Raw genomic sequence first — 15,961 nt, 5'->3', positions numbered from 1 at the left:
TCCAAGTAATTAATTTTGCACAAATCTCTTACCTTAGCAGATACCAGAATTTATTGCAGTGGAAAATACTGTGAAAACATATGTCCCCAGTGTTTTCCCCTTATTTCTCATACTGAACACAGTAACTGAATACTGTAATAAAAGTGCAAATGTATGGAAGCCTCTCAGTGAGCTGCAACCTTACATGGCAATGAAGTTAATCTTTACTTAAAAACAGGTTCCCCTGTACTTGCCTGCAGATCCCAGCCACTCTGCAGTGAGAGAAGACAAGAATTCCTTTTGCAGAGGTACTTGAGCAACCAGCAGCCTCTGAAAAAATACAGGGAAAGTATGTGAGGATAAGCCTTTAGACTGAGTAATTAGGAGAGTCAAGGAAAGGAGAGGAAGATTAAGGAAAATGTAGGTTATTTCAGTATTTAGCCTTGTGATAGGTTACACACTAGTAGGGCTTCATAATGGGTAACAGGGATTTAGCCACACAGTGAAGAGGAATGAGACCAACTCAAACTCTGCAGAGCAAAGGCAGTTACCTGACATCTTGAAAGGGGCACAAGGGGACTGAAAGCCTGGGAGAGAAGAGGGGATGATTTTTATCTTGCTGCTTAACAAAAGAACAGGGTAAAGAAAGAGAGATTTATTTTTTTCTTTAGATTATGTATCCCCCTCACACAGCTGCTGCTGCAACCTCCTGTCCTGCCCTAGCGTGGATGGTAAGACTCTCCTGGAGCAGTGATGGTACTAGAAACAGCAGCATCCAGTCTGTCACACCAGGCCACCAGAGGATCAAAAGCACACCATGCCTCTGCCTGCTAGAAGGAAATGCACGGGTAAACTGTCTGGGTGCACAGCAGTTGCCAGGGCAGAACCTCTTGGCCCTTTCATTATGTGGGATGAGTAGTACCTCCTGCAAAACAGCTAAATGTCTGTCTCCAAAAGTTTTTATTTCCAAAAGCTGCAGACTTGGCCAGTGGTCTGCATGATGATGTCCAGCAATTCCCTATGGTAGCCTGCCAACAGTCCCAGTCCTTCAAGTCAGTTCCCAGAATGGAAACACAGCTTCTGTTAGCAGAAACCTCACAAGTCACAAAGGTCCAAGCAAACTTCTTGATGTTCTGCAGCAGTGCACTGCAAAGGCTCTTTATAATGATACAGAAGATTTCAATTGCCACTCTGCCTGTTGCAAATTAAATTTGAAAGGTTATGAGTAAAAAAAGGCTTCCATAAAGAAAGAATAATCAAAAAAACCCCAGTATAATTGCAATTTTGAGCGTATATTCATATAAGAGTTGTAAATACATAAATAAGATTTTTTAATTACCTAAAGTGTACACTCTATATTCATGTCTCTGACTACAGATAGCTAGATGTTCATTAAAAACATATATGCAGAGTATATGCAGCAGGTTTAAGTATTTGGTCAGAGATCTGTTCTGAAAGAAAAATACATCCAACTAATATAGACACAAGCTGAGAAAGGAATTAAACTACAAATATAAGACATTCAAGTCTATAAATGTATCCCAAGTCACTGTCATGGCACTCACAGACTTCTTGACTTTTGAGCTGCCCCTTCCCATTCACCAGAAGGGAGACTTCGTGGGTCACTGGACACGCAATTCAGCCTGGGACGGAATGCAAGGGAAGACAATTTTCAGCTCCAGTAACTACAACTCACGGCAGAGAAATGTATTAGCTGAAGTTACTGTTTAGCCGAAGTAGGCATGTAGAAAACATGCTGAGCAACTCTTGCAGGAACATTGCTTTTCTGTTCTCAGTGCACTTCTGATGTGACCTCTACTAAAATGCCTGTGCCAAAACTGTAGCCTTATTCCAGTAAAATTAGTGCTACAATCTTTCCCTTCCTATTCATATGAAGCATAACATCTTATATGTACTTTTTTCTCTTCAATAGTATGACTGACTTTGTTAACTTACTCAAGTAAGCACGTGCATGCAAACACGAAACTGAATCTGCATCAAAGTCTTACATACTAAGAACCTTCTACTTCTGCTCACTCTCCTCACAATCTTTCATCTGCATATCTGATCAGATCTTCTTTGCTATAATACTCTGCTGTGAACTCATACCGTTCTGACAAACAAGACTTTTCTAGAATTGTCTAGGCTATAAGGACAGCCTGGATTCTTTGGAGGTAAATCTGTAAAGGACACAGACACAGGCATGGTGATATTCAGCCTTAAGCAGAATCCATAGCCCTAAGACAAGGAGCTCAAGTACCTGTTAAAGGAAAAAGCCTCAGAAGGAGCACTGCAACAGCATTATACATAAGGAAGCATCCAAATGATCATAAAACGATAGAGAACAGCTGCAGAGAGAAAAGCATATTCCTTCTGGAACAGTTCCCTACATTGCAAAATTTGATACCTACCTCAAATTGAGAGTCCCAGTCCATAAACACCTCCCAAAAAGAAGCAGTGAGAAGGATGCATTTGACGGACGCATCCAGATGCTACAATTTCCTCTAGAGGAGCTTCTGTCAAATTCCTCCCTTCCAGTCCTACAGAGAGATACTAGAAAGCAACTTTCAGCCCTACCACTCTTCATCGCCATACAAAGCCTCCAGCAAGCTGACTCGAACAGTGGTTTGCAACGCTTGCAACATCAGTTGCACAGTGAGTGCAGTTACCTTCAGTGGCTTAGCTGTCAATCTCTCTACTTCTCCTAAATACTGAGACAATCTCAGCCTTCACCCCAACCTTCAAATCTTTTGCAATTTTCCCAGTTTTCCAATGATTGTTGAAAATCCACATTACGGGTTCAGAATGTTCCTATTTTTTTTTAATATTTCCAGATTCAAGTTATTCAATCCACTGAAACATTTCCTGTCAGCAGTTGCTGTTTAATGTACTACCTTGCTACCAATTAAGTAGAAAATATTTTACCACCATAATACATCGCACTATTTCTTTTAGAACAGTTCCGTACAGAAGTAGCTTTATGGAATATTTCTACCTTCCCAACAGTATAAACATCTAGTTTTAGAGCATTAAATCTATGCCACTGCTATGGCTAGTCTATTCCTTACACATATGCTCACAGCATTTTTTTTCCAACTATCATAAGCCGCAGCAGCAAGTACAAGTTTCTAGCACAGACTGTCAGCTCTTCTTTAAACTTCCAGAGTTTCCGTTTGCTAAAACACACAGTAGTTTCAGCATTATTTTCAGTTGCCTTCTTAAATGGAAGATATTTTAAATTGAAATAGTCTTCTCTTGTGGTTTCTGAATTGTATTTGTATCTGTTTACAAACAGCCTTCAGAAACCGCAGTTACTGTTTAAAACTGATGACTCAGCAAGTAGTTACAGGGAAAGGCAAACATCGGCTCAGAGAATTGCAAGCATTACACTGTATGCATTTTTATAAAATTACGCCTTCCTCTGAGACCACATCAGCAGTTTATATTATGACAGTATCCATTGTGATACAGAGCAAAAATGGGCTAATCTAAGCCATTGGTGAAGTTTACATTCCCTCCATTCCCCATGTCAGAGCGTCCTGTGGAAGCCACATAAAGAGGCAATGACGCTGGAAACAGGACACATTGTTCTGAGCCAGAAGGTGGAAACAGCCCCATCCTCTTCTAGAAGGGAGCATGCTGAATGACATTAAAAACTTCTGTCTTTAACATTAACATTTAGAAAATGAAACATGTTTTTGGCTCACATGGAAAAATCCAAGTTCAAAGGCTTAGAAGCAAATCTATCCATAACTATCTTGGACGGGAGCACAGAGGTTTTCTTGTAGTCCTCCCAAGCCCACCTATCTGCAATGCCTTCTGAAACACCAACCAGTTCAGCACAGCTCTTGCTACAGCTACCCACCCCACTAATCCAGGACACTCTTGATCACGCTGAAAGTTTGCCTTGGGACAGCTGTTCACTGCAGAAAGGCTCCCTGCTCTTCCCAGGGGTCCATCCTCCCCCATACGGATTTGTGCTGTGGTATCCTGGCTCATGAGGTATCCTTTCATGCTGCCCAACCCCTATTCCAGGCCGTTCTTTGAAAATAGGTGTGCTCGTTGGCTCTCGCGAAACGATTGCACTCCTCTGCCTCAACCTCCCCTGAAGGTTCATGCAGAACACAACGACCAGGACAGAGTAGGCATGCCCTTCATCCCCGCTGCTGCCCACCAGCAGAGCCTTCTTCAACGTGACACACAAAATGCACAGCGCCTGTGTAGTAAGAGTCAAGTGTCAAAATTTGTATCACCCACAGCTACTACAGCAGGAAAGGGGAAAAGAGGCAGGCAGGAAGGAATGCACTGCAAAGAAAGTCCAGGCAAAGGGTGAATGGCCACAGGTAGGAGCAGCTCCAGCCAAAGTGTAGGAAGTTCTCCAAGTGCTCAAGTCTCATCCCCGGCAAGGCCCTCGTTGGAGCATCTTGCTGCCTCTTCCTGCCACATGACATAAACCAAAGCCTCCCGCACCACCAGGCCTCCCTTATGCGACGCTGTCCATGACAGTGTTCCCTCACACCGGTATCACTGCAGAACAATGGGGGGGTGGGGGGTTTAAATGTTTGAGATGCTGGCTGGGGAGCAACCCTTCATCTCCTCTAGTACCCACAGTTGTTCTATGGCTTTTTTTTTTTTTTTTAATTTTTAACAATGCCACTTCATAGAAAGAAAAAAACAAAACAAAACAACTGTATGACTGACTGTACATTTTGAGAATTTGAACTGAGTTATGATGTTAATGGACAGGTTGCAATACTGCAAATCAGCTTCTAGGAGCTGTGTTACCAGTCCCCGCGTGGTGGTGGTCTGTCCATCCTTTGAAAACACCTGCTGAGTAACACCACCTACACTGTGTTTCACTCCAGCAAGATATCCTCCATCTGCTTTGAGAAAACCTCCCAGTAGCTGCTGTTTAGCCTAATACAGAGACAGAAAAATCCTAACAGGACATCAGAGTAATGCAAATTCAACACAAGAGAAAAAAACATATGGGCAGGTTTATCAGAGCACCCACAGGCCAAAATTCAGCTGTGCACAACACAACACCACCAGGGCTAGACTGTACTTCAGTAACACTATAGAGCCAAAGATAAACCTAAATAAAGAACAGGAAATGCAAACAGAAGAGTAATCTACTCAGTATATTATCTAACCAAGAACTTCTGTTTTGTAGGTATAAATGCACCACCATCATTCTGTGTATCACTGCATTAAAAGTATCACCAACTATTCAAACTACATAAAACTTACACTAAACATAACCAGCTTTGATGCTGAAATTTTGGCATAGTTGTGTTCTCCAAAGCATAAAATTTCTAACCTGTACATCTTGCTAGGTAGTGCCATGAAATGCACTTGCCCTGTGCAGGTAACTGTCCTTCAGGACATAACCCAGCTGGGCAGGTTATTAAAGATTACTATAAAATAAAGGTATTGGAGACATGTACTTGTTATTGAAATTATCAAGACAATTTATTATAAAAGTCTGCAATACAGAGAATCAAAGAACAGTTCTTCAGAAACACCACACTGAAACAAGGAAGTAGATCTGTTTGTACAGAACAAAGCTTAATGATGCCTTCATCAAGAAGATGGGAATTACTGAACGAAACCAAATCAATTGCTTCAAGTAGCCTGTGAATTTACAGGCAAACACAAACAAGGTATTAACAAAATTGTCTGCTCTTTTTAAGTCCTTATGTGGTATCTGAGAAACAAACATGGAAAACTTCTGAGTGAACATGCTTTCGGTCCTATCAAAATAAACTACAGAGAAAAGTCATCTAGAGATACAACATTTATTTTCAAGCCTGGAAAAATTATGAAATAAACTTCAATCAGTTAATCCAGGATAGCTTTGAAATCTTGACAAAGAGATGGTTCTGTCACTGCCTTCAGTAGTGCCATAGTATCCTTTGGGATCTTCCTGAATAGCTGCATCTTACCTACCAAAATACCAGAAACAATTCATTACCACTGCAAGTTACCAATTCTGTTTTACGGAAAATGCTAATAAAGTAATGAAATCAATACTAGCTGAATCCAATTAAAAAGCTGGAACACCTGGAATATGGACATTAAAAAAAGCTATAATAAAATACACTGCTATTCCTCCACCCTTGAATCAGGCTAACAAAAAAAAGGTTAAAAAAATCATATGTTAAAATATTAACAAATTCAGAAAATCAAGGAGCAAATTCCTCCTGCTATGTCCTTGTAACACTTCTTTGTTTGGATTTAAGAATTTTACAGATTTTTTGAAAAGTGTAAGACCATTTATTCAATAACTATATCCACCAAAAAAGGCCTTCTGTCAAACCACAGTTACTTTGAAACACCCTATTTTAAACAACATGAAGGACAAGGGACAGGTCCTTATGTGGTTGCTAATGTTTACCTACAGCAGGAAGGTATTCCCAAACTGTTTCTTTACCCCTCTACTTTCAGATATGACATCAAAGTAGCCTATTCTTAGAACTGACATATTCAAAAAGATTAAAAACAATAAAATCACATGGAAAATGCACCTTTTGCTATAACACTGGCCACAGCAATCTTCCCTGCTGTGCTTCCTTGTAAGAGAAGAAAGGCTAACTGGAAAGCCACCCTTAAGGTGGAAAATTCTGGAGACTAAATGAGGCTCTTAAATCAGAAATGAAATTTTTGTAAGAGGACATAATAGTTTTAAAACATAGAAGGTCATTGAGTCTATTGACAACAGAATTATTGACAATAAAAAGGACTTTTTAAAGATTAGGAAGAACATGTAAAATCCTAGCAACAGTTTAAGCCCATTACCTAAACAGAGTTGGCAAGATTGTCAATGGTGCAGAAAGGCAGAACTGCTCAATAAACATTTGTTCTGTATTTGGAAAGGAGACAGATGATGTATTTATATCTTATCATGATAAGGAAAGACTTGCTCCTTTCCCCATTGATAATAATAGGAGGGATGTTAAAGAGTAACTATGCTTTAAATACTTAACTCTGAAGAATGACGACAACTCATACTGACAAGCCCCTGATGTTGATATTTAACAGGTTTTGGAATAGTGGGAAGAACCTCCTCCCCAAAACCTAGGAGCTTGATATTGATTCCAATGGAGAGTAATGGAAAGGCATGTGCAGGGACACAAGAAAAAAAAAATTCAGTTTATATCAATTCCTGTCAACAGCATGATCTTACAGGGGTAATAGATTTTATACAGCCAATACAAACTCCAAAATGACAACACAAAGTGTACTTGTTAAGTCAACAGAGGCGCTATTACCAGCCTTGGTTATCTCTGTGCTACAAACTGCTGTGCCGTACAGAGATACTGAGCTAACTTTACAGGAACACACCTAAGAATCAGTGACTTCCCTGCCACAGCTACTCTGACATCCATACGCGCTACCTGATTTCCAGAAGTAAGAAAAACTTAAAATAGTGCTTAAAATTAGCTCCAGTGTCTCTACATAATGCTCAGCTCCGTAGTCTCTACAGCATCTCTATAGCACGATGGTCTGATCACAACAGCATCACCCAGGAATATGTCTGATGCAGACCAGACAAAACTAACTTACAAGACTGAATAGAAAACTATCTATCAATGTCTCTTTAAATGGGTTTTAGTGCACTCCTGCAGGACTGGGAGACTTAGTATCTTACTAAATTGGAAGAAAATACAAATACAAACACCCCATACAATCAGGTGACTGCAAAATAGCCTTCATCTATGATCAGAGATCTAGGAGACATGGAAATAATGTTCACACCAAGGGCATGCATATGACTTACCACTAGAGATCCAAGATGGCTTTGTACAGCTTTACAGTACCAGCAACCAATGCCCCACCTTCCCTCCTGCTCAGCCCCTGGGTGGGGCATCTGCTGCCTTCCCAGTTCCTTCTCAAAAACGGTTTGAAATGATTTTTAAAACCTCAACCAACTCTTAAAGGAAGGAGAAAGGTGGGTGGGAAGTAAATATACACGCAGTCAAAGCACCTCTCAAAATTACAGTCACCAGTAAGTATTCGAGTTGGATGATGAGCTGACCCCAAACAGCTACTCTCCTGCCAAATTACCTAGTAGATGTTTTAGGTGCTTTTCATAAAAACAGCAACTATAGAAGTGCTCCACCAAGTATTGTATCAACCCTTGCAGCACAGGTGGAACGGGGCTACTGGAAGTACAGGTAAGGTTTCAGGGGGCTATAAGCAAATGGAGATCTCAGAGATGGCATTCGAGTTACTTGGGCCCCAGTGATCTGTTGAACAATCACAGCAAAAACTTCCACCTTAAAGTTTTACAGTAAAAACAAGTCACAGCCTGTTAATTGTTTAGGCAGCCATTAATCACCCATTAATCTCTGAACCCTTGATCTTTCAGCAGTGTACTTGAAGTCACAGGTATTTCCAAAACAGACTGCGCCTTGTAGATAAAAAAGAGTTGTCTTGACATTATGGACTTGAAGAATGGATTCTGCCTCAGAGAAGGTAAGATTTATGAAAGAATAGCTGGAAATTACTTTTTTCAAGAGAACGTCACCACTAATTTTCTATCTGGCTTTGGACTTTTCCTGTTCCACCCCCACAATACCCAGCAAGTACCCCATTAATAGTTCTCCCCAGGAATTTAAGAAGCAAGGTTATTCCATTTCTGCAAGGGCAATTCTCACTGTCAGAGAAGACAACTGGTAGATGGTCAGCTTTGCTTTCTTGGGTTAGAAACTGTGCATACAGAGTTAGGCCTGGACCACACACAAGTTTCGGGTCAGTACTGTGGTTAGGCAAGGGACTGCATGGGTACAGCAGAAAGAACCTAACGACAATCAATATTCAGACTGGGAAAATTCCACCTCTACTTCCCAGCCCGTTTTCCCTGGTATCTGTGGTGGTGTGATTTTGTGGACAGCGGATATCACTTTTATAGCAGATGCACAGAATCACAGAATCGTCTAGGTTGGAAAAGACCTTGAAGATCATCCAGTCCAACCATTAACCTAACATTGACAGTTCCCAACTACACCATGTCCCTAAGCACTATGTCGACCCTACTCTTAAACACCTCCAGGGATGGGGACTCCACCACCTCCCTGGGCAGCCCATTCCAACGCCTAACAACCCGTTCTGTAAAGAAATGCTTCCTAATATCCAGTCTAAACCTTCCCTGGAGCAACTTGAGGCCGTTACCTCTTGTCCTATCACTTATTACTTGGTTAAAGAGACTCATCCCCAGCTCTCTGCAACCTCCTTTCAGGTAGTTGTAGAGGGCGATGAGGTCTCCCCTCAGCCTCCTCTTCTCCAGACTAAACAACCCCAGTTCCCTCAGCCGCTCCTCGTACGACATGTGCTCCAGACCCTTCACCAGCTTCGTTGCCCTTCTCTGGACATGCTCGAGTAATTCAATGTCCTTTTTGTAGTGAGGGGCCCAAAACTGAACACAGTGATCGAGGTGCAGCCCTACAGGGGTAAGATCACCTCCCTGTCCCTGCTGGTCACGCTATTTCTGATGCAAGCCAGGATGCCATTGGCCTTCTTGGCCACCTGGGCACACTGCTGGCTCATGTTTAGCTGGCTGTCAATCAACACCTCCACAGAAGATGAGATTCTGCTGAAAATAAAGCCACCTGGGCTGCACCTCCACCCTGAATGTACTGTGAGATTCAACAGCAAAGCATGCACAGAGAAGGATGGGGGAGCTGTGGCTTGGATTGTGGTCTGCCAGTCAAAGATCCTAAGAGCAAAACCTTCAGCATTAGATGACAACTCAGGTGTGCTCTATATGGATCTTAGAGAAGTGACACAGCTGCCAGAGAAGCTGTTATCCTACTGGGTGTGACTACTGCATTCTCTGCTCAGTTCTTCAGTTTCTGTCTTCTCCAAGTGAAGCAAGCAGCCATCTCTTCCCTTCCCAGAGACAGGCCTGCTTCCCCTGGTACTCCCAGAAGGGCTGAACAGAACTGGCTTCTCAGCAGCAGTGATCAGACATGGTGCCTCTGAGTTTGGTGTCAGGGAGTAACTCCTAGAGAAGGAGCTTCTCTGGGAGAGGCTGTTGGAGTTCTGCTCCATACAAAGTCCACGGCTGTCGGGAATGCAGCTGGTGCAATCTCAACCATGAGTTTGTTTCCTGTAAATGTGCAAGTGTCTTCTTTGATACACTCAGATTGCACCACCAAAGATCAGACTGTTTGCACTCAGGCATTGCTGCAAGCCTTTGACAGGGGAAGGAACTGCTCTCTTTTTGGCCTCAGCACAGGTATCAAGGAAAGCCTGTGATACATTTCAAACCAAATAGGCGTTATTCTGGAACCAGACTGAAGAATGTCTCGGTGTTGTATAATAAAACCGCCCGAGTAATGTCTCATTCAGAGTGCAGATTACAGTGTCAGTGTTCAGAGTCTGGCCTTCACTGAAGACAAATTCAACAACAGTACTCACCACTTCAGAAAAACCTACTGCTGTTCACTTTTAGCATCTTAGAACTGAATATTCTACTATTTCTGTGGCTGGCCTGGGGACAGACCACACAACTGGTCAAAGAGAACTCCCCAGAGGACAGCCACACAGCTTCCTTCACCAAATAGAAGAGTCAGAGATTTGCCAACGCCACTCAACTCCATTTCAATATAGCACATGCAGCACAGCAAGTGCTTCTATTTCAAAGTGACCCTGGTGACACTTTTTTTGATAAGAGTTTACATTGCTGAAGGAACTCATTTAGTTGCCAGTTAATCTACATTTTTAAAAATAGAAAACTGAGCATTCATATTTCATTTAGTTAAACCTGCTGAGAATGCTTATATGATTAACCCAAATGTAAGTTTTCTGAACTGTACAAACTAACTGAATGCCAAGTATCAACAACTGTCCCACAGAACAAGACTCTAGAACATGCAGTGCTGAAAAACATACCACTTTAATTTGCCTACTTACACTTAGTAAATTTGATTAAAATCAGAAAGCTCATTAATGTGCATTTTAGAACACCACTTTATGACAAGAGAACTTAAAAAAACCCAGTAGATTCCAAATTTTATTACAATTAACCGTATTTCAAACCGTAAAAATAGTTGAATACTTACAGATTTTTAGGGGTTTAAGCAGGCATTTGTAAACAACTTTGTGGTTTGCCAGTTTCACCGTGAAGGCATGGTAGCAGAGCCATTCTGCTGCCTCAGAAGGGAACATGCCAGATGCACCTTTGTTACCTAAAACAACCCCTAGAGACAGAACAGGAAAATAATGTCATTGAAAATGGTGAGCATGAAGTATGTCTCACCTCTCCTCTCCTTCTATAAAATCACTCCAAGATATTTTACTAAAAATGTATGTAGTCAATGAAGTCTCCTATGTCAGCAGAGAACTAAAAACTAAAACTTGAAACATTTTAGTATCTTCGGAAAATTGAGTTTAAGGAAAAAAATGCATTGTGATTCCTATCATGTGCTCTGTATTTTTCATTCTTGATCTTTCTCTCAAAATTACATGATCTGACTGCACATTCAACATGCTTTATTTGTCTTAAAAAAAAAAAAAAAGCCAAACCCAAACACACTACTTCACTGCTATTAACATACCATACCTGCGTTTTTTGCTTTTAGGATAGAATAGCAGCATGACGCAGTCTCAGAGATGATCCTTAGGAAGAAATAAGGATTGTTTCTAACTTGCTGGTTGAATGGAAGTTGGAGAACACAGGCATGGAACCTGTTCACAAAAACAGCCTATTTAATTACAAGTCATTTGCAATTTCAAGTGAAACTACAGTTAGGTACCTTAGGCACTATACAACATTTAAAAGCACCCAAGAGTCTTTAGCTATATCAACACTGTTAGCATATGACACCTCTGCTATATATACACAGCCCCGGAGTGTCAGATACATATGATGTTTGTTTGTAGATTCTGTCCTGGAAGATCTTGAAGCCATCTGCCTCAGTAACAGAAATCTCTTCTGAGGACAACGCCTGCCGTATATGCAGGGAAAGTTAAACTGCACATCCTCACCAATTCCGTATCACAGACCATGCAGCCAGAGAACACCCACGCAAGACAGGGCGAGAGGAAGAAACAACAAAACAAAATCCCACAACAAATTCTCTTCAGGAATTCAGGAAAACAGACCCCCAAATGACATAGCATTCCACAGACCAGGATCCCTGGTTTTTTGTCTATTTGGAAGCCAATTCTATGGAAATTACTTGTGTTGTATGCTCCCCTACACCTCTGTGATGGGACATATTTTAAAACTGCTGTGGTTTTTTTTCCTTTTTTTTTCTTCTTTGGACTCTGGCATTATCATCCTGCTTATGCTGAACATAGTCAACAATTACAATGCTGATTTTTAATTACTCAACAATGCGTGTACTTGTTTATTAAATTAACCCAGCATAAGCGTAATCACTTCAAGAAATTCTGAAATTTTAAAATATTTAAAGGATAAACATAATTTCCACATTGCATCACAGAGCTCTGGATGAATTAACCTGACATGCTGTTAGCACGGTGGACAGTTTTTTAAAGTTACTCTAACATAAAAACCTCTGTTAAGAGTGTTACCATAGAAGCAAACAGAAGTAACTAAGTATGTGCAACATCAGAGGAAAAACAAGACGCCCACAACACAAAATTTAAGAGTTTGACACCTCAGTGCTGTACTAGACAAGTCCAACTACACTTCTTGGACACAAGAATGATATAGGGTGAATGTGGACCAAGCTGAATTTAAGAACAAAACTAAAATTTACTTCCTAACAAGTATGAGCCTAGCAAAAGAGCAATACCTGATTTTCACAAAGAGAGAAGCACCTCTTGTACCTTCTTTGCATTAAAACAATGAGCAAACTATTACATGGTATTGCCAATCATTCAGTTTTCAACACACAGAGATTACTATTTTCTCCCAACTTGCTTATCAGTTTTAATTTCTTTCCCTTATCTTGTTTAAAACATTCACATCCTCTGCTGGTCAAGAACAGCTCATAAAACCCGAGATATTACCAGCTAAGGAGCAATTAAGACATTCTCAGCAGCTAAGAAACTGCAATTAACTTGGCAGAATGAAACCTCACTTCAGGTAAAGTTATACAGGTCAAAGTTCTATATGAATTTAATAGACACAAAGTTCTAAATATAAACTGGTTAATGAGTGATAAGGCTTCTCGTCACCCTCCTGAAGCAAAACAGGCTGCTTTTCTTGAGGTCGGCTGTCAATACCAAGAGACACTGAAAATCTGTTTAGTGAAGTGTCACTTAAACACACACATCAATATAATCCTGCATCATGAATCTAATAATATTATGTAAGAACAGTGTTGAAACAAGAATAACATGACTTACTACTGACATTTACCACTGCACATTTACACAGCACACTTCTTCCTAATCCGTAGCTCCTCCATGTGTCAAGAAAGAGTAATGAAATATTCAGAGTTACTGCAGAAGACGGTGACCTACCTGTAAGCCTGAAGTAAAAATATCTTGTAGATGTTAATGAAAACCGTTCTAAGGCTGTTGATCTAGAACAGAACAGAAACAGAGCTATAGGAATACTTTAGTGACATGACAGGATTTGTTCAAGTTCAACAGCATAAGATGATTTAGAGATCTAGAGAAAAAAGCATTTTATCTTAAACGTCAGCTATTTCTTTTATGTGTTTAAATTAACAATGTTGTGAAAGCTCAATTCTGGAAGGTGCTGAGACCCTACATTTTAGTTATGTGGATTACCTCTCAAAATCAACTCTTTATGTTCAAAGTCAAAGCAGTTTTAATGCTCTTTATCACTAAACACAGTATTTCCAAACATTCATTTCCATATTCCCACCTGCAAATCAAGAAATAAACAATGGCATTTCAGTTTGAGGACTGTAATCAATTTGTATTTCATGTTTTTCCCCGCTGTTCTACTCGAATTGAAGGAAAGACTTGATCTGATAGAAGTACAGGTATAACTAGAAAAAAAAGAAAAAAAGTAGTTAAACTCCATGACCTAATAGACTAAATTAAGTTCTGTAAAGTAAGCCTCATTTAACTTCACGTTTCAGAGACTGCCTGCTAATCAATGAGCCTGTAGCTAAAAGATGACTATAACTAAATTCAATTTAGAAAGAGACTAGACATTGTGGCATTAAGACTATTAGCTGAGGAACTATTTCAATACCTCAGGGCTCAATAATTCACTCTGCTAAAAAAAACAAGTCAATAACCTTAAACACAAACTAGATGTGTTTCTAAAACACATGATCTAGCCAGACCATTATTAATGACTCCAGTGACAACCAGGTTATACTCTGTGACCCAAGCAATGCAGGAACTTGGGTTGGAAGCCACATCAGTTCACCCTGGTGTTCCAGTTACTTAAGTCTGGCTTATCAAAAGCATGGTGGCCCTTGTCACAAACACCCTCAGGAGTCCGATTAGTGTCTCCCAGACCAGTAGCACCAATGCCCTCCTCAATGTAAACTGTTTCTTTTAGAAACACAGCTAGTGAATGAATCTCTTTGGGTGTTGATTTTAGTTCTCTGTTGTTACAGGAAATAATGTGAACTCCTTTTCTAAACTGACCAAGCTTTTCTGTTTTGGAAGACTACTGAAGAACTTCACCACTCTGGTGATGCAAAACCTCCTCCTAATTTCCCACTTAAATGCATGCATGGGCTGTTTATACTAAATAAGGTCAATAACACAGCAATATTATCCTTCAGTTTAAATAGTTCTGTCTTGTTAATCTTTAGCAAACGTCTAATGTCATCTCTAGTAGCCCATGTAAACGGTCTACAGAGCTTTTAAGTAGGATACATTGTCCTGTCCTGAGTTCTATGCAATTGCTTTGTGTATACAGTCAAGGTTGCTAGTTTAAAGAGAGGTTACTTCTCCCCTGCACTACCATCTCAAGTGAACCAGAAGGAACACCTCAGATTTTGAAAGGATTACTAGTCCCTCTAGTCTATACAGAATCAATCCCAATCTGTAGTTCATGTAATACTCCTTCTTTTAGGAAGGTACAAAAAAAACCCAAACAATTTCAGAACAATAAATGTAGTTATATGATATCAGGTACAATAGAGTGCAAATGGCGAAAGAAGCTGAACTGAGGTGATTGAACAAACTCTTTCAGAACCATGTAGCCACCATATGGTACATGACTTCTGGTCACTAGTGACCTGTGCCACATTCGATGGTGTTAATGGTATGTACATTCCACCAGGATGAAATGAAGAAAATAGCAGGCTGCACAGCAGAATAAAATGTTTAGATTACTGTGTAAGAAACAGAAGCGTAAAATCTATTTTGCCATTAATTCAACTACACCATTCACCGGACACCCTGGTGCTTCTCAGACTATGTACAATCTACCGTAAAACTGACACTGGAGAATACAAGTCTATTTACCTGGAGTAATCGCAGTAAACCTCAAGTGTCTGTATATCTAATAATAAACCACACCACGGGATCAAACGACAATTCGGCAGCTGTTTAAATTTGGAACATCCTGGGATATCATCAACAGGAAAATTCACGACTGTCTTATTGGGGTTTATTAAAAAGCCATATTCGGGAATACCTGTTGCTAGAGTCCTAAAACAGATATAAACAGTTAGCCTAACTCCCTCCACAACAGCAAACAAAAAAATCCCACCATGCTGCAAGACACATATGATCCTGCATAAAAGGACAGAAACCAAAGAATAAAGAGAACCACAGCCAACTCTTTAGGTTAAGGAACATAGCTAGAAATAAACAAAACTGAAGATATTAGAGGTTAACAAATACATAAAATAAATAAGCTTAAGGATACGAGGATAACGGAGAAAAACTTTTAAAGTTAATGCAAATTAAAAACTTAAGCCATGAAACATTTGAGACAAGCTGCATAAACCACACCCACAGAAACTACTGACATCAAAATCACTGGAAAAAGATAGATGAAGAGTTACTGGTTTTGAAAGTTAACAAAACCAAGGAGAATCCACATAACAGGAACCTCATTTATCTG

At 40.2% G+C, this 15,961-nt stretch overlaps 1 protein-coding gene across 1 annotated transcript in view; it reads right to left on the bottom strand.

The window, feature by feature from the left end:
* Window positions 1-5,426: 5,426 nt before the first annotated feature.
* TERT (telomerase reverse transcriptase) overlaps window positions 5,427-15,961 on the bottom strand; it is a 36,238-nt gene continuing 25,703 nt past the window's right edge. Inside the window, exons 11-16 of the mRNA XM_074824409.1 lie at window positions 15,358-15,543; window positions 13,790-13,916; window positions 13,420-13,481; window positions 11,546-11,670; window positions 11,046-11,183; window positions 5,427-5,924 (exon numbers count right to left, since the gene is read on the bottom strand). Coding sequence (XP_074680510.1) covers window positions 5,821-5,924; window positions 11,046-11,183; window positions 11,546-11,670; window positions 13,420-13,481; window positions 13,790-13,916; window positions 15,358-15,543 — 742 coding nt within the window. The 3' untranslated portion in view covers window positions 5,427-5,820. The remainder of the gene's footprint in view (window positions 5,925-11,045; window positions 11,184-11,545; window positions 11,671-13,419; window positions 13,482-13,789; window positions 13,917-15,357; window positions 15,544-15,961) is intronic.

Source organism: Strix aluco, chromosome 1 (genome assembly GCF_031877795.1).
Source record: "Strix aluco isolate bStrAlu1 chromosome 1, bStrAlu1.hap1, whole genome shotgun sequence".
NCBI classification, from domain to species: domain Eukaryota; kingdom Metazoa; phylum Chordata; class Aves; order Strigiformes; family Strigidae; genus Strix; species Strix aluco.
The sequence above is the reverse complement of the archived record's forward strand: the minus strand, read 5'-3'. Positions and strand labels throughout refer to the sequence as shown.